Below are 18,485 nucleotides of genomic sequence, written 5' to 3' on the forward strand. Positions count from 1 at the left end.
TAACAGTGACTGAGCAATTCCAAAACTGTCTTTAAAGACAGTTGTACTTTTCCTATGTCATGGAACTCTTATTGAGCTATCACTGGTTGCAATTTCCCTGGATTTATGATAGGAATTTACGTAAAATCTTATGATAGCACTGTTCAACTAAATGATTCCTTACATGTATTTTTTTTTTAATCAATGGCTACATCTTGCTCAGTTGAATTTTAAGAAACCAAGTATTTAAAACTACTGATGCTGTTCTTGAGATTGCGCTATTACTATGTGTTGTACGTATTTTATATGTTATCTGTGATTTATGTTTAAAAGAATTTGTTAAAAGATCAGACTTTAAATACATCAAGTTTTATTGGCATTCAAAAATAAGAATTTCATATATGAAGTGACAGTATAATTTGACATGTTTTGGTACTCATTTTTTGTAGTCTGATAGCAATTAAATGAGTTTAAACAAGTTTGGTATGGAACAGTTTTCCTCTGTATTGTTACCTTCAGAAATCCCCAAATTCACAACAGGGAGGATTTTATTTTCACTTATAGCAATTTTTTCTCTGATTGTAACACCATTAACTTGGTAAAGCTTTTCAATATTTACATGAGTATAGCTGAAAGATGAACCAGACACAGAGGGTAGAAGAAGATTTACCAGTAAAATGTGGCAGGTAGTCAAAATTCTTCATTTCTAGTCTCAATCATTTGTATTCAAGCAGTGGCTCTGTGTTACTGTTTGTGGAAGTAACACTGAATGTAGGCTTTATGTCTAACAGAAGGTGAGGGCAGACAGCCTGATTTCCCCTAGGTAACAAAACTTTTAACTGCTTTGTAGTTCACAGTCAATGTGAAACTGTGACATCTGCAGCAAAAAAAAAGTTAATGTTCCAAGATGGATCTGGTATAGGCTCCTTTTCAACAGGTTATGTATGTAGCTATATCTCCAAAAAGAACTGGATTCTGATGTATTAACACAGGTAGCTACCATTACAGTAGCTATTTAAGCAGCTCACATGTGCAGTTATATTGGAAAAAGCAGCTATTAAAAGTGCTGCCTTACTGAAGTGACCTGCCATTTGATATTTAATTGAGATGGCAGTCTTTCGTGAACAATACCAGTATCTCTAGCCTTATATTACGAGGAAGTTATAACTGATGCAAAAGTGTCTGTGCAATCTTGAAGACAACTGACATGTTGATACATCAGTATTTTATCTTAGGATAGTCATAGGAAAGTTCTCTTTGTTTTCCACTATCACGTATTTTTGATTGATTATTTTTATGCATTGTGAAGTATCGCCTGTTCCCTTATGCTTTATGCTCAGTAGCCTTCCCAAGGGCTGCACATCCCATACTATTGTTCCAAGCCTAATTAGCCTTATATTATTTCAGAACAGGCAGTACTAAGAGAAGTAGAGATAATGGTCAGGAAAGACCCAGAATCAAATTGAATCCAGGAAGGAGTATGGGGAAGAAGCTCTGAGTAATATGTAAGGGATAACAACACGAAATTTGGAATCCATGCTTGATTTTCTAGACAAACAGTGCTTAAAGAAAATCTCTATGTATGATACCTTTCAGAGAGCCCTTAGTTGTTTTTTTTTTCATATACTCTTGACTGCTTTGGAATGGAAAAAGTGGGATAGAAAAGGAAAACAACATGCACAAGTAAGCTTCTGCACACAGAAGAGATCAGTGAGTAAGATTTTTCAGTGAAAGGCCAAGAGAGAATACTATATTACACAAATGTGACAGAACCATCCTGTGGAAGGAAGCAAATAAATCTTTCTTCGTTTCTCTTGAATTTTATTCTTATGCCTGCACAACACTGTATCTGCCTTTATCTGCAGGAGCACTATGATACAGTAGTTAACTCCACGATGACATGCTTAGCAAAGGCTACTGAGAATAATAGCACTTGATAATATCAAGTATTTTACTTTATCTCCTAGTTTTAATTTTGCAGCTGAACAGAATCCTACAATGCCTTGATATATTGCAAGTCTCTTCTAAGAGCCCTTTAATGTCTTGGTATCCAAGTGCTCTAAGACAAATGCTTATCTGTTCAGTTCAGGCAGAAGGTAGAAAAGAATGATTTAGGTTTTGTAAGACTAAAAATTCTCGTGGAAGCCTTTATCTGAAAGTTGTTTTACATATTGCCCTGAACACCAGCAGTCTGATCTCTTCTGGAAAAAAATCTGCTTGTAGAGGTTATTGCTTTGTTTCTACTGCCTGGTGTAAACGTAGGTGTTCCCTGCTGCTTCTCACTGGGCCTGCCTGGAGGAAATAGGTATTTTGGGGGTGCAATTGATCAATACATTTAATCATTGTCTGAAACTACTGAAAATGTATAATACTGAATTTCTAGGTGCTTTTCTTGATAACATTAATATTTGCACTCACGTAATATAGAGCTTCATATAGAGCTTTCATACGCCTCTGAAATCTCAGCCTTACTGATAGTCTCAATTTTTAAAGAATAACATTCCATCACTGGAATTTTCTTGGCAACTCAAAATTGTTGTTGTTATTATTATTAAGGGAAGAATCAATATGCTAATAAGTAAACCAAAAATGTATTATCTTATCACAAGGCCAAGAGACACAGCTTTACCTGTAGTGACATTTAACATATCACTGTCTGAGGTAATGAGCAATTTCATTGTTCTTGTAATCTGAATAATGTGTCATGATTTAAGCTTTATGCAGTTAAATTTATACTTGCATCAACAAATCTGGTAAGCCCCATGTCACTATTTCCTTGCTGCTGTTTTGACTTTTAGTACCATAATAAATTGTTCAGACCAAAAGACCAACTTCTTTGCTCTATAAAGAGTACACATAATGTCCTTTAAGTGCAGATCAATGTCTGTGCCATTTCTCAGCAATGCACATTTCAAAAATACCTCTCAGCTGTCAGCTCACCTTCACCAATGCAGTTGTCTCTGAAATGCCTTATATATCCCAGGCAGACTCTGAAACTGAACCTCTAAATCAAAAAACAAAAGGAGATGGATTAATCAATAAGGATGCTTTTATTTTCTCTATTTTTTTTCCTCAGGCTGAATCCCCAGACATAACAATCAAATCAGTCTCGTCTAAGCTATACCAAAGCCTATAAAGGTTATTTGACCAAGATTCGCTTTTTCACACAGACAAGATAGTTGCACATTTTCCCCTCTCTTTCTCTGTTTCTTCTTGCTCCCTCTCTCCCTCCATCTCTCCCTCTCCCTCCCTTCTCACTCCTTTCCTCCCTCCCTCCCTTCATTTTCTCTCCTTCTCTTTCTCTTTCCTTAAGTAGACTTGATTTTGGACACTCATTTAGAGGCTCAGCTTAATAAAAAAAATAATAAAAAAACACCATCTCTCCCCTTTGCTTTCTAAATACCTTCTAGTTTTAATATTATACTATTTATATCTGAATGTTAGAATAAGACTTTATAGAATGTTTAAAAAATATTTACTAATTGCTTTCCAAGACTTGTTTTGGGAGGGTGAGAAGCCCAGTGATCCTAAGAAAAATGATAGATTCAAGTTCTTGAATACTATCACTAGTAATACTAGAAGTATTACTCAGTATTTTACCCTGAATGTACAGAACTAAATGATTTTTTGACCTCCCCACTACCAGTATGCTTAGTTTAAGCTCTCTTCCTTTCTAATCTTAAGTAGGGAAACAAATCCAATCCCTTTCTTTTTTTAATGTTTTACTGAAACAAAACAACATAGAGCTGTGCGCTCTTTATAATAAAAGCAACAGGTTCAGATATTATCTGAAGACCTTGTTACCTTTGGTTACCTTCGGTCTACTCTGAAATGTTCATCATATAGAGCAAGACAGAACAGTTACAATAAATAGAAGTGGGAATAAGGAGTGTATTTTATAATACCAGAGCTATGAGCTAAGCTAGTGCACAATTCCTACCTGAATCATATAGCATTTGTTTGGGATTTTTCTTCCTCAAAATAGCTATACACTGGGCTTGAGTGCTAATTAGTGCAGAGTTTTGGCCACGTTTACTTCAGAAAACCAATGGGAAATAAGTGGAGGAAATACACGTGCTTTAGGCAGAGTTCCTCTGTATATTGGTGTGTCTGAGGGGGCCAGGATAACGCTAACAAAATAGGCACTGTGGAGAGGCCTTCTTTTTCTCTTTTGTGGAATTAACAAATACTGAACTTTCGAGTGCCGTTTCATTGAGTCACTTTTCATGTCCTTAGGCAGTGAATTAATTTACCAGTTTACTATGGGAAAGTTACAGAGAGTTAGCAATGTCTTTGTGGGAGGGAATCCTGTTAACATTTATGCTTTATATGTGTTAAGAGAGATGTCTTATGAATGTAGTTCTAGAAGTTGGTGATGTATTATACTACTCCCAGTACTGAACTTTCTCCATTTCAGTGTACACATTTAATCATAATGTATTATCTCCCACTGCTATACTTACCTACTCTTCCCATCAATAGTAATTCTCTTCTTCTAATTCAGTCAAAGCCTAAGATGCTTAATTAGGAACCGGCGTTATGAATTTAATTTGTTAATTATCTTTTATGGACCAATATTGCAGAACATTTAGTTTAAGTACACTGAAAACATTTAATAATGTACTTAAATTATTCTAATAGTTTACTATGTTGTATGTTCTTATGAGATACGGTTAAAAATTATATATTATTGGAACCATCATGGAAATTAATGTAATCTATTGTTATACTTTTTCCATGGCAGATGCCATACTAATTACATCATCTGACAATTGCTAAGTATAACAGATTATACTCATAATAAGTCATATAATCTTTTTCATGAGTGAGATAGCATTACATAATTGTCAAATGACCCAATGGAAAAGAAAATTAATGAACTGATTAGTGTTACTTATCTTTATTATAAATTTACAGCTTTATTAAATATACAGGGATAAAAATTCCCCAAATACCTAAGGGACATAGATTCAGTAAAATTTAAAACAGATTTTAGTTAAAAACATGATCCCAAGCTAAAGAAAAACAAACTATTTTAAGAAATTCTCATCAAGTATCTACCTACTCCTGGTGATACTACTGTCAGTAGGTCATTTTTTCTGTTTAACATCAAAATTATCTTTGGATTCTACTATTGTGCAAGCCAGAGTTTGTTTCTAAACTCTGTGAATTAACCAGCTTCTTTCTGCTATCCACATAAAAAGATACCAAACACCCATCTATTTTGCAGAAGTAAGCTTTCTGTAAAATTTCCCTTTCATTCAGAAAGTTATGAAATAGTACTTGTTCTTCATGTAGTAGTGTAATGATGAGAGCTTTCATCCCAGAAACAGGAAGCACTGGTTTAGGTACTGTCACAGCCTGAACCTGAGGGGACACAAGTAAGTACACCAAGCTCCAGGATAGGGGTGATGTTAGAGTTTGAATGATGAGAAGGAAAACCTTCCCTAAGTTAAAGCTATGCGTGCATACAGCACAGAATTCTAAATTAACAGAATATGATCCAGGAGAATTTTAGAAATGTAACTAATATGCCAGGTCTCAACATAAAGAGGAGAAACAGCTTCTGTCAGCCTGTCCTCTCAAGCTAACAAAATTGCCTTGTGAGGCAAGAAACTATGTTCCACCTCAGTCAGCAGAAGGTACTGAAATTCACTATGTAGGTTTAGCAGAACTGGCAAAGTGTGCATTTCCCTGTCACATGGGCTGATTTTTGTTGTCAGTGAGGTAGCAGGCCTTGAAGAAGCTCTAAGCTTTGTAGTTAGGTTGCCTTGAATCTGCCCTATGAATTGGGTGTTTCTGTCATGTTTTCTGAAGAGTAGCATCTATAATATTAGTAAACACAATTGTTGACCATACTAAATAAATAAACAAATAAATAAATAAATGAATAAAAACACCAGGAATAAATGACAAGAAGTCGGTTTTCTTGAAAGAGTGGTTGTAAGAAGGAGTTAAGGGCAGCCCAGGTCTGGGTGGCAGTAGACATCTTTCTACAATGCCAAATTAAATGACTACAATTCCAGGTGGAATTGCATACTTATTTCCTGTCAACTAGTTCTAGATCATCTCCTGTTCAAGGAACGGTTTGATTTAGACACTTAACTCTCTCTGAGTGCTGAACTTGAAGTCTAGCAAGTCCAATCCTTGCTTTTCTTTTACAGACCAGTCAGATAAAAGCTGGGCATCATCATGGTTTGTTGGTGGAATTTAGGTGTGTTGAAGGATTGTAGCCATTAGACTCTGTGTATCTGCTTCATTTAGCTAAGTGTCCTCAGCTGCAGCTGGAGACTTGCATATCGGGGCTGGCCATCTAATGTACACTCACAGTGGTTGGGAATAAGCTCTTGCTAGAATGGAATGCATCCCCTTGAAAAATAGGGCAGATGAGTCATGATATATAACACCTTTTTCCTGCATATATACAGAAGTCATGTGTGTCTGAGTTGTACTCACCCATACTTACATAAGGTGAGATAAATCCCATCATTTGTAGTTGATCTAGTTTTCAAAAAAGAACTTTGGTAGTACAGTTGACTTTTAAAATTGTGCCCAAAGTTGATGTAGTATTGGTTGCCCTACCAGCCAAGATGTAAAACATAATCACAGATTATTGATATGAAAATTCTGTTTCACTCTTTTATTTTAATCCTTCTGTGTTGTAAAATGTTGTTACTTTAAACAAAATAAGTTTATATTTGGAAAGATGAGAGCAAAGAAATCAGATAATAGTGATGTAAAAGTTTTAACTGGCATTTCAGACTCAGTGTCTGCATTTCAGTCTCAGTGCTATTCTGTATAGTAGGAGCTGTGGTAGGCTCAATATTAAAACATACACTTGGACATACATAATTGTTTTGGATGTACCTTCAGGAAGTCTGTCTAGAGCATTGGGTTTTGTTCACTTCGGAGCACCAAACACATACGTTATTTTATCTGCATTCAGATGACAGATGGAGACACACTTCGACAGTCTGCTCTAGAAATTATTACATCAGTCAGCTGATGTCTTCCAAAGTCCTTATGTACATAGCTGTTAGAAGGGTAAATGGAATTTTTACATAACCTATAGACTGAAGTTGCATCCAGAAGCAGTATAAATGACTAGAGCATGTTGTGATTGTAAACTGGGAGTCAGATTGCTCCAGGAGTGTCTGCTAGGATTGGTGTGAACATGATGGGCTAGGACTGATGCCCTCCATCCTATGGGGAAAGTAATGTTTATGTTACTGTTTTCTATACACTTCTGATTCAGCCTTGCATTGTGAAAGTGTGTTGGAATCAATCTGATGAAATTTCTCACAGAGACACTATGTTCAGCAACCAGTTCTTCTGGTTAGTATTGTTATTAAGAAAGGACTGAAAGACATTACCTGGTGCCAGACTTTAACTGTTGAGTGGAAAAAAACCCGCAGCTTCATTTCTACTGCTGTAATATTTCTAATAGGTGCGGTAATCATTACTAATGATGTCACAATGTTTTATTATAGGTTACTTACGAAATTGCTGGTGCGGTAGAAAAAAATAAAGATTCCCTTTCACAGAATCTCATATTTGTAATGAAAAGTAAGTAAACTGTTTTGTGGTTGCTGTTGTTGTTAGAAATGAAGATGTTAAACCTGGACTTTGATTTTCATTTTTTTATGATAGTCCATACATATTTTTATTTCCAATAAAAAAAAAAAGTCATCCTTATCTTCACTGCTTGAGTATCGTTTTTAGAAGCAGCATCATCTGAGCATTCTTGTTTTCCAGTGAATAGATACAAATGTTCATTGAAATACATAATTAAATACCTTTCCATGTGCATACTGTATAATTATGCCTAATAATGCATCTCCATTTATTAATTAATGATTCATAATTGGATAATTAAAAACCCTAATTCATTTACTTTTTCAGGGAAGAAAAACAACATTTTCCTCAGGGAAATGTCAATACACCCTGAGATGCTATTTGTCTTTGTTCCAACTAGTGCAGTCTTCCCTTAATATCTTACATATTTGTATTTCTTTCAATAAAAATTGAGATCTTTTGGAAGAAAGATTTGTCTTTCAAATCAGCCGTGCTGTTACAGTATTGTTTTTTAGCAATTTTACTGTGAAACTAAGCTCTCTGGTAAAATAATTGATGTTTTTCGAAGGCAAATAGTATACATGAAGGATTAGAAAAGAAAGAAAATAATTAATCTTGAATATAATCCTATTGATTATAGTTCCTGTTCTCACTATTGGAATTTATATGATTATCTACCAAATAGCACAAGAAGTTTTATCATCAATTTCCAGTGTATTCTACAAGAGAGCATTCTTCCATTCTCTCAAACAGTTTCTTTTTGCATTATCTTTGCTATTTTGTTTAATAATCTATGCAGCTGTTAAAAGGGAAGAATTGAGAATTGGATTGCATATAAAATATTTGATTTGCAGCGAGTGAGTATATATAATTAACAAGTCAAATAATAATAAATATAATTAATGGATAAATTCTGAAAGCAGAATATTTAGAAGGATCTAAGTGACTTAAAAGAAGGCTACATTCCTTCTTTTTTAACTGACTTAGGCTTTTGGAACTTGAAACTATTGATTGTCAATGACGTTTTTCCTTTTGTGTCAATCGCATAAGTTATATAGATGTATAACTTAAATGCTTTCTTCTTTTGTTTTTCATTGAATTTGGTTTCCTTACTCAGCTAAAAACCTTTAAATACACTAACAACATTGAAGTCATTTTCATATATATGTTCGAAGGTGGGACATACATGTCCTGTAGATGAACCAGGAGATACTATTAATGCAGGTTTTATCTGTTTTGATTTGAAGGGCAAAATTTTAATGTCTTTCCTAATGCTACGTATTACATTTGTCCATATTGAAGAAATGGACTATGTCCACCGATAATGCTGAAATTTATTCAAGTATCTGCTTTAGTATCTTTCTCATAACTTTATTACTGGTGTTAAGTCAGCAATAATAATCCCCACAGAAAAGAAGAACCAAATCTACTATATGTAAACATCTAGTAAATATATCTTTACTCAGCTATTAAATGGTAAACTGAAGATTTCTACATGTTATGCTAAACTTAATGGCATTTTTAATGATCTTTATTCCATTTATTCATTATCTGGAATTATTATGAAACATTCGATCTGTCCTAAGATTCACAGTTTTAGTTTAAAAACATCTCTTGAAAGTAATTTGTTCTGTGCTAGTTATCACACTGCATCAAAAATATGTATGGCATTATTATTTTTTTAATATTTTGATGTGATCAATGTGATTTTGATGCAGAGAAACATGAACTTAGCTTGCTGTAGTTCTGTCCTTCATCTAGCCTTTTTTTTTTAAATCTATTTCTATGTTATATTTTACATAATTGTTTTTCTTTAGTGCAATGGCTGTCCAGAATTGACTGCTGCCAAGTGCCTTGATCATTTTTAAATGCTACTTGTTAGATAAATAGTGCATCATGTGTCTCTTACATTGCTTTAATAGATAGATATATTAGTAGTCAGTAATGGAACAAAAGTCAAATGCGATTATAACATAAGTAATTAAGTTTGGACAGATCATAGCCTAGGAGGTTTTGTTTTCTGTCCTATTTTGTTCAGAATAGAACCTAAATAGGTTTAAAAAGAATGTTACTGATGACTAACATTCTCAGGTACTGAATGTTTTTTGGTAACTGTTAGTGCATAAAATAATAGTTTTTGGGATGTCCGTTCATTTTACATTTATTTTTTTAATTGTCTGTTACTGGATGCATATTTTTCCTTCCTTTATGTGTATGGTTTTTAAACTGTATTTTATTTTCATGCATTAATTTGTTCTTTTTTTCTAGCCAGCGAAAATGTAGTCATCAATCAATTGTTCCAGTCCAAACTGACACAGACTGGATCACTTGTTCCTCCATATCATTCCCTTAAGTTCAAAGGATGTAAAGCAGCACTGCTGAATAAAAAAACATCAGTAGCCTGTGCAGGTGGAGAAACAAAGAAATATGTGGAGCTCAGCAAGGTAGGAATTTATGACTGTTCTGTGGTTTTGTATGAAGATGAACTCTGTAAATTGTTAGTTTATATAGTTAATTGCGTATAAATATTTCAGAGGATTCAAAAACAGATCAAACTTGCATGTTTCTACAAATCAAACGTGTAAATTTCTGAACTTGCCTCTTTTTCTGCTAGTTAAGTCAGCTGCAAAATTTAAAAAGAATAACAAAGAAACTAAACTTTGGTAGGGTACTAAAAATGTAGTTGTTAATGTCACATGCGACATCTCTCTTTTGAGGAGAAATCACATGGTTTGCAGAGTCCATTCTTGATAAAGTTTTGGAATTCCTCCTTCTAGAAACAAAGTAAGTAGTTTCCTCGATGTACCAGCTGCCTTGCCAGGCTTCTTCAATTGTGCAACTTTATTTTTGGCTTACAGCTGCACAAAGTTGATTCTACCATGGGATTAAGGAGCTTGCTCTCATGTGTCTTTTAGAGGGCTTTATGCAAGCACTTCCACAAAATAGCGATGGGAGTTTCCTCACAGCCTTACTGCTGACAGTACTGTAATTCTTGTCTACTGTTCTTGTCAGTAATCTCAGTGGAAAACAGAAGTTGAAGTGAATGGTGCTGGTTTGAGAATATATTTAGCAAACAGCTGAGGCATCACAAGGTGCATTTAGGTGCCTTTCTGCCATAGTAACAGCTTCCTAAAGGAAGTTTCCTAAGCTTTTGAAAAAGATCCTAGTCCCATATGTGGAAGGAAGCATGAAAGGCATGTCCAAGTTAGAAACCTAATGAAGCTGAGAGAAACACCATGCAGCTGGGTCCTCTGAAACTGAGGCTTTTCACCAGTCCAAAATAGCTTTTAACCAGGAGTTACTCTCTTGAGAGTGAGATAAAGTATTCAAATTCCTTTGGGAAGCACAATAAATTAAGTCAGATCTTCCAGATTCAGTGAGAATGGTTTAAACTATTGGGTGTTAGATGGAAGGTGGTTGAGACCTTCATCCTTCATCTGCCCACAGAGGCAAGGATTGCTTGGTGTCCTGAAGGTGGGCTTTGAGATGAACTACACAAGTAAGACAGTACACAACTTAGTGTGTAGATACTAAATTGGCCAAATTTAGGCTAGGTAGTATGCAGTCCTGGATGACTGAAGCAGGGCATAATATATCTAAGTAGTTCCAGTGCCAACACTACTGCTTTTTTGGAATAGACACCTGATGAAGGAGCTAGAAGTAGGTAAGTGCTTAATTTCTTTTGTGGATCAAGTCCACATCTATAACTGTCCTGTCTCATAATTTCTTCCCTTCACCTGCATAGCCTTGAAAATCCACTGTGATAAGCTAAAAATGATGTTATTGTTTTGTTGCTGTTATTCTTACTGTAATTGAAAATGCAATGTAACAGGCATTTTTTCATTAGCTTAGAATTGAAATGACCACATTTTGGAAAATCGTAACTACGGTATTTTTATTGGATTTTATCCTGAGGGAAAAGGCAGCAAAGGAAAAAAAGAAAAAAGAAAAAAAAGAGAGGAAGTAAATGGAAGAGGGACATTAAGACAAGAATTATAAACCAGAGGATGTTATTCCTTTTATAGCTGAAATCTGAGACAGATACATATAGTACATTCCATAGTGTGTGTTATAAAATGGTAAAATATAAAATGGTAGGTTTTCATGCTGCTGTGTGTGAGTATTCTAGACTTCTTAATATCCAGGGAAGAGAAGGTCACATCTAGGTCCAGAGGTCACATAGGAGTTTGTTACGATTTCCTTGTCCTTTCAGCTTCTCATCTGCCATCCTAGCAATTTGTTAGGTTATATAATCACAGATTTCTCTGCAGATGGCCATATATATACCTACTGTTAGACCTCTCAGATTTGACGGGTGACTTTTTCATTGTTTTGGAACATGTTGTCAGAGGTAAGAGAGGGCTACCTCGCTGAACTCAACACTCTTCTTGTAGCAGGATCCAACAGAACAGTGAATCCATCCCAAAATAGACATGAAAGCTGGTAGACCAAAAGCTGGTCATAATTCTGGAGCACAGAAGGACTTGTAGGAATAGGGTTCTCAAGTCTCTGTGATGCATGAAGGCTGTATTTCCTTTTCACATAAAAGAAAAAATATTTTCATTAATACTCTCACAACTCTCTTTTGCTGACATCATCTCTTGCTCCCTAGTTTCTCTGTAATCTTTTCTTAATGTATGGTGCTGCTTTCCTCTCACTTCCTTTGGAAGAGCCAGTGGGCTTCACAGTTCACATAGTGTTAGCTGAGTCACATGAATCTACGTCACTATCAAAAGGCCCTTATCATCACTGACTTTTCACTGCTCTTCCTTATGATCACTTTGCTTCATTGACTGTTGAAGAGCTTGTCTGTTGCAAAACTTTTGTTATGCCTTCTGGTTAAAGCTTTTAAATATTGTGCTTGTAAAGAGAGATTTTTAGAAGGCTTTGGCTTCTTAACAGACATTGAGGAGCTTTTTACATATACATTATTTTTGTAGATTAGAGGTATAATATTTTCCATCTTAAAGCTGTATATTCAAGAGTACAAAGAAGTGCAGCTGTGGTGATGTAGTCTTGCTCTTTAGCCATACCTAGAGATGTCCAAGGAGATTGAATTAAATTCATTTTTGGTTCTTGCTTTGCTTCCTTTCTTTTCTATCTCTCATACTGAACAAAATGTCTCTTTCCCGTGGGAAGTGTATGCAAAACAGGACAGCTGGCAAAAAATTTAGCATCCAGAGCTATTTTCCTGGCTCTTCCACTAACTCAGTTAATGGTCTAGGGCTAGTGACTTAATTTGTTGGGAGAAATGGGTGAGTACAGGGGTAATTTTTAGTTATATTCTTAAAACATTTTGTAAACATTAACTAAGAAATATCATAGTAAGGCTAGTGTTTTTGTTGTTGTTGTTGTTGTTTTTAATGAAAAAAACCTATAGCAAATAGCTCACTTTTCTGTTCTGCCTTTAAAATCTTACTGCATCCTATTAAGTAAAATTTGAAATAATAAAGATCTCCAGAATCTAGCAAAGTGAATAGAGAATTGCTAATGCTGCAATATTTTTAATGGAAATTGGCTGTGGAAGGCCAAAGTGTGGAAATAGACCCTTCTTTAAAGCAATAGGAAAATTGCAGGAGTGGGCCAGAATGTACTGACCTGATTGAAAGTGAGTTTTATGGTATAAGTGGACTCAAGAAAGGCAATAAAAAGAAAAGTTAAAAGCCTTGATACAGACGTTTGAATCGAAGATCTTGGCCAAATCGTAGAATGAAGTAGTTTCCCAGTCTTTCTGTAAAAACTTTAACAAAAAAGATAATGGGATATATTTTAGGTTTTTTATTTCCTTTTTTTCCCTCAAAGATAGGAAGTAGAACAGTATAAAATAAATTCATTCTCTATTGCCAGTTCTGATGCATGGGAAGGATAACATTAGTTCTAGCATGATATGCAGTTACTGATAACTTATGGCAAACATAGGTGAAAATTACTTTAACAAAAGTTAAACTGCATTCACTCATACAGGAAAAGAAGAGAGCTTTTTTAAAATATTCATATTATTGATTTGCCTTCAACATTTTCTAATTACCCATGCTTGCATTTAGCCACTTAAACATCTGCCAAAGACATAAGGAAACTTTTCAGAGTTACAGAATTGTAGACATACAGACTATATGGGATGGTACCTGCACAAGTCCTGCTTCAACAGTAGAATTCCAAGCCGTATGGCTTTGCTCAATTATTCAGAAAAGGAATATTATCTTTACAGTGGTATGCAGCTGCTTCTGAAATCAGAATTTTATTGTTAGTCATACCTCCTCAGGCAGATTTTTATCCTCTTTCCCAATTGTTTCTGAAAACCAAATCATTGTAAATGGCATACTCTTTATGCAAATGTTTGCCTTTGTTATCAACTTGTGTAATAATGAAAGCAAATTGTTAGTGCCCATCTTGAGTTAAAGATGCCGTTGTGTGCTTTTCTTTCCCACAGCTGTTGAAAAAGAAGGGGACATCCTCATTTCTTCAGAAACTGGAACGAGGGGGCCCAACCACTGTGGCAGTACAACTCAGGGTTAGTAAACATTTTCTGGACAGAAATAATAAAACAAACAAAAAACAAACAAGCAAACAAAAACACAAACCAAAACAACATCAATAACGACAACCAAAAAAGGCAGAATTAGTCTCTACAGATTACAGTGGCAGAAAAAATCATATTCATGAGTAAGCCACTTACATGGCTGTGACATAACTTATTTTAAAGAGTTACAAGAGCATATGTTTTGTGCAGTTGCCTTTCCTGCACAGTAATGATTGATACCTCTTTTGTGTTGTTTGTTTATTTTTTGCCACAGAAATCACTCACAGATATTATTGGGAAGCTACAGAACTGCACGCCACATTCTATTCACTGTATAAAGCCTAACAACTCCAAGTTGCCGGATACTTTTGACAATTTTTATGTGTCTGCTCAACTGCAGTATATTGGTGTCCTAGACATGGTCAAAATCATACGATACGGATATCCCTTTCGTTTCTCTTTCACAGACTTCTTGTCAAGGTAAATTAAGTTTTATAAAAGCTTTTTCTTACCTACAGTACAAAGCCTTCTGTCATGTTCTGGTAGCGCTTGCGGTGTTGTTTTGTTGATGGGTCTGTCAGATTTCACAGAAAAATCGTATCTGCTAGCTAGGATTGTTACTTTTAAGGGAGGAATGATGAACTTCATGGAAATGCATTTATAAATATCATAAAAATGTATTCAATGTGAAAAAGACAATTTCATGCAATAGTTTCATTTTTATAATTTATACTACTTACGTGATATATAAAATTGCATATTGTCCCAAAGTCCCAATTAACAGGAGAAATAGTTTCCTTTTTTCAGTTTATCAGTATAGCTGTCACTGGTTTAGTGTTTGTATTTCATGTGTTAGGATTTGCTTCTGCATGTTTATGAGTGAAAGATGCTCATACCAGAACTTCATTTTTATTATTGTCAGAAATTAGTGGAAAACTCAGTTTTTATTATTGTTATAATTGACATTTTAAATTAAGGTAGAATGAATGAGAGACTTAGGTCACAGTTTCTGGGTGAAGACAAACTCTTTCCTCATGCCTGTTTCAGTTTTGTTTTTGTTTTTGTTTTTGGCTCACTTACGCTCTCTAATACTTCAACAATTGGAAAGTACCGACTTATGCAAAGAATATATGTTATGAAACTTAGTGCACATAGAATCGTATAATGACTTGAGTTGGAAAGGACCTTAAAAACATCCTACTTCTCCTCTGTCATGGGACCTCTTTTTTGCCCTGATAAAGAGTTCCTCTTCAGTTTTCCCTTAAGCTTCCTTTAAGTATTGGAAGGCCACAATGACGTCTTCCTAGAGCCTTCCTTACTCCAGGCTGAACAACCCCAGCTCTCTCAGTCTGTTTGCACAGAAGAGATTGTCCGGCCCTCTAATCATCCTCATGGCCCTCTTGGACCTACTCTTGACAACTCTATGTCCTTCTTGTACTGCAAATGGGGGTCTCAAGAGCAAAGCAAAGGGGAAGAGTCACCTCCCTCACACTGCTGTGACACTTAGAATTCATGCATTTTTTTCTTCTGCAAGTGCTCATTATCCAGCTCAAGTTGCTGTTCCATCAACCAAGTCCTGCTTCTCAGGGCTACTCTCACATGTCTCAGAGACGTGTTCATCCTCTCTGAAAATATTTACTCTCCCCTTGGCTTGCCTCAAGGGCAAAAGAATTACTGTCCTTGCAGAGGAATACAGAACAACACAGAGGGAAATAATGAAAATAAGCAACTTGCCTCTCTTAATTCAATTATTGATGCACCTCAGTATAGTGAAATTTGCCTGTACCTTAATATTATCTTCAATCCTTCCTAAGAAGTTGAAATCTAAATATTTTTTCCTTTATTCTATCATCTGTGTTCAGTGCTTGTCTGTAAATACTAAATACAAGTAAGGTCTCTTGATTTTCATGGACGTTTTCTCTTTTATAGGAGAGAACTTTCTTCGCATTTGAGGGATTATAACAAGCAGTTCAATTTTGTGGCCCGAAGGGAAGGGAGAATAGACCTATGTATGTAAAACTCAAGGCCTGTTAACTTAATATAGATATGACCATTTGAACTACTAGTCCAAGAATGATTTCAGCCAAAGAAACAAAGGTTGCAGTCCCCAGACTGGTGATGGTGATAGGGTAACTATAAGAATTTCACCTTCAGCATGTGTTGGAGGATTAAATCCTTAAGGTGGGCTGAGTTGCAGCTGTGTTGTTCAACTGCAAAGTGTACTGTACTGGTGATGCAAGGAAATCTTGTTTTTCTAGTGTTACATGTACTATACAGTTCTCCTGGGTTTACCTGGCCTGAGAGGTAAAGGATATTAATGGGGGTCTAAAAGCACTGTATAAGATCAAACAGGATTTGTGGCCCAGATCCCAACCTGAATTCCATAGTGACAATGAATTTCTACCCTTCCTCACCCTCCTGGCAGTTTTCATCTGTTAATGTTTAGAGTCTTCGTTATTGGTAATGTGGTCAGAGTTAAAAAAGCTAATTAATGACAAATTAAAAACCTTTTTTTTTTTTTTTTTTTTCAAGTTAATAAAAAGATAGAATGTTTGAATTAGGAGCCTTTGTGGTGAAGGGGAGAAGGGGGAAGAATATCAGAAAAGCTGTGTAGTCTATCAATTATACAGAGAGAACCATTGCTTTCTTAATTGGATGAATTTGAATAAATTTCTATTAATGTTTTGTTAGAGATTAATATGACTAGTCCCATATTTGAATTCTTCTGATAGCTAAGGAAAGACAGGAGCTAAGGAAAGGTCATATTCTGCAAGAGCACTTCTTCCTTGGCTACAAAGCTTAATCATTATTTCTATTGCTGTCCTTTTTAGACTTATGACTTCTCCTTCGGTATTATCAAAGTGAAGCTTGACAGCTGCTAGATGAACCCCTCAATCACCAAGGTTTGCTGATCAGAAGAGAAATCCTGTAGAAATTCTGGTTCTTAAGTGGAAGCTGTGACAGTTACTGTCAATGAATATGTAATAAAAATGGGAATTAATAAGGTCAGATGTTATTAAGTACTGTAAAAACAGGCAGCACCAAGTTAATTGTAAAATGATATATGTTATTTTAGAGGATTTGCCAACTCCAGCTGCAGTGTTTCTGCTGAATTTGCCTGCAGTGTTGGCTCACTTTCTAAAGCTCTTCGAGTAGAGAGTCAGAAATCAGTCTTTGCCTTAGCTTTAAACTAAAAAGCCTTAAATAGAATGCATTTTGAACTGCTGACAAAGTTTGCTCTTATCATCAGAGTTAATATCTCTAGGGTCTAGATTTTGAAATTATTTTTAAGAAAGAAAGCAGCAAGAGCAACACTGGAAAGAGTTCAGTTTCCAATTAGCAGCCAAAATTGTAAACAGGTAAAATATTCTTAAATATCATTTTCCTGGAAGAAGGAAAACAATGAAATAATGACAGAAGTAGGAGCTGTTCATGCAACTTCCTCAGGGCTCTAATGTTTTCTCACACTTGTGTACAACTACCAAAACGGGTTGTAATTCAGAGATTGGAGGTGGGAGGCGTTTTCCTGTCCTCTTTCTTCAAATTAACCATGTAGGTCAAGCCTAGTGAGTGCCACCCATATGTAGTCAACAGGGAGAACTAAATACTGACAAAGAACAATTCAGCACCATCTCTCTCCAAGTCAAAAAAATGGCTATCCGCAGGTGGCTGTTTCTTTCGAGCATTTAGCGTTTTCTTATCTTACTTAAAATGAATTTAATACCACCCAGGATAACCAGTCGGAACTCTGGTAGGAACACAGCAATTATTATTATTATTTTTTTTACTGTTCTGTGCAGTGGCAAAAGAAATGCATATTCATTATGTTCTCTACTACAGAATAGAATAAGAGGACTCATAACCGTGTGACACAGGCAGAGCCTGGCTGTACAAGTTTTATATCTAGGACCTAATCTCTTTGCATCAATTAATAAAATGGATTCTGGCTGACTTTTGTGTCATTCACCTCACTTGGTGCTGGAGGAAGACATGTAAAAGCCATTTGGAATATAAATTTTTAACAATACTGATAGTGATCAAGGATCCATCCCTGGTAATGAACTGAGCTTATATTTCTTGTTCAGTGAAGCAGAATGCAGCTGTTCAGGCACGGTAAAAAAAGAGGGGAAAAAAAGGTAAAAAAAGAGGCACAAAGGTTCTCTGTTTCATTCATTGTGAACACTTCTATTTTGGTACCATCCTCTATGACTGTCTCTACCATTAATGTTTTAAATTAGATTAAAAAATAAAATTGTTTTTTCCTCTTTTTTTTCCTCTTTAATGTGGTTCATTAAATTTCTAAGCCATACTCAGTGCTTTGCTTTGCCAGTGCTTTAATTTCCTGAGGCAAGGAACAGTTTATGAACTATCTTCCACCTTAAAAACAAGGTACATGTGTCACACATAGGTC

The 18,485-nt window shown here is 35.3% G+C and overlaps 1 protein-coding gene across 2 annotated transcripts in view; it reads left to right on the forward strand.

Annotated features, from left to right (window-relative positions):
* The window catches only part of MYO16 (myosin XVI), a 345,270-nt gene that overhangs the window by 256,542 nt on the left and 70,243 nt on the right, over positions 1-18,485 (forward strand). For both annotated transcript variants that reach the window (XM_052705804.1, XM_052705803.1), the window contains exons 24-27: positions 7,470-7,545; positions 9,823-9,998; positions 13,985-14,065; positions 14,349-14,554. In XM_052705804.1, the coding sequence (XP_052561764.1) occupies positions 7,470-7,545; positions 9,823-9,998; positions 13,985-14,065; positions 14,349-14,554 (539 nt within the window). The remainder of the gene's footprint in view (positions 1-7,469; positions 7,546-9,822; positions 9,999-13,984; positions 14,066-14,348; positions 14,555-18,485) is intronic.

The sequence above is a fragment of the Tympanuchus pallidicinctus genome, unplaced genomic scaffold (genome assembly GCF_026119805.1).
Source record: "Tympanuchus pallidicinctus isolate F22 unplaced genomic scaffold, pur_lepc_1.0 scaffold6, whole genome shotgun sequence".
Taxonomy (NCBI): domain Eukaryota; kingdom Metazoa; phylum Chordata; class Aves; order Galliformes; family Phasianidae; genus Tympanuchus; species Tympanuchus pallidicinctus.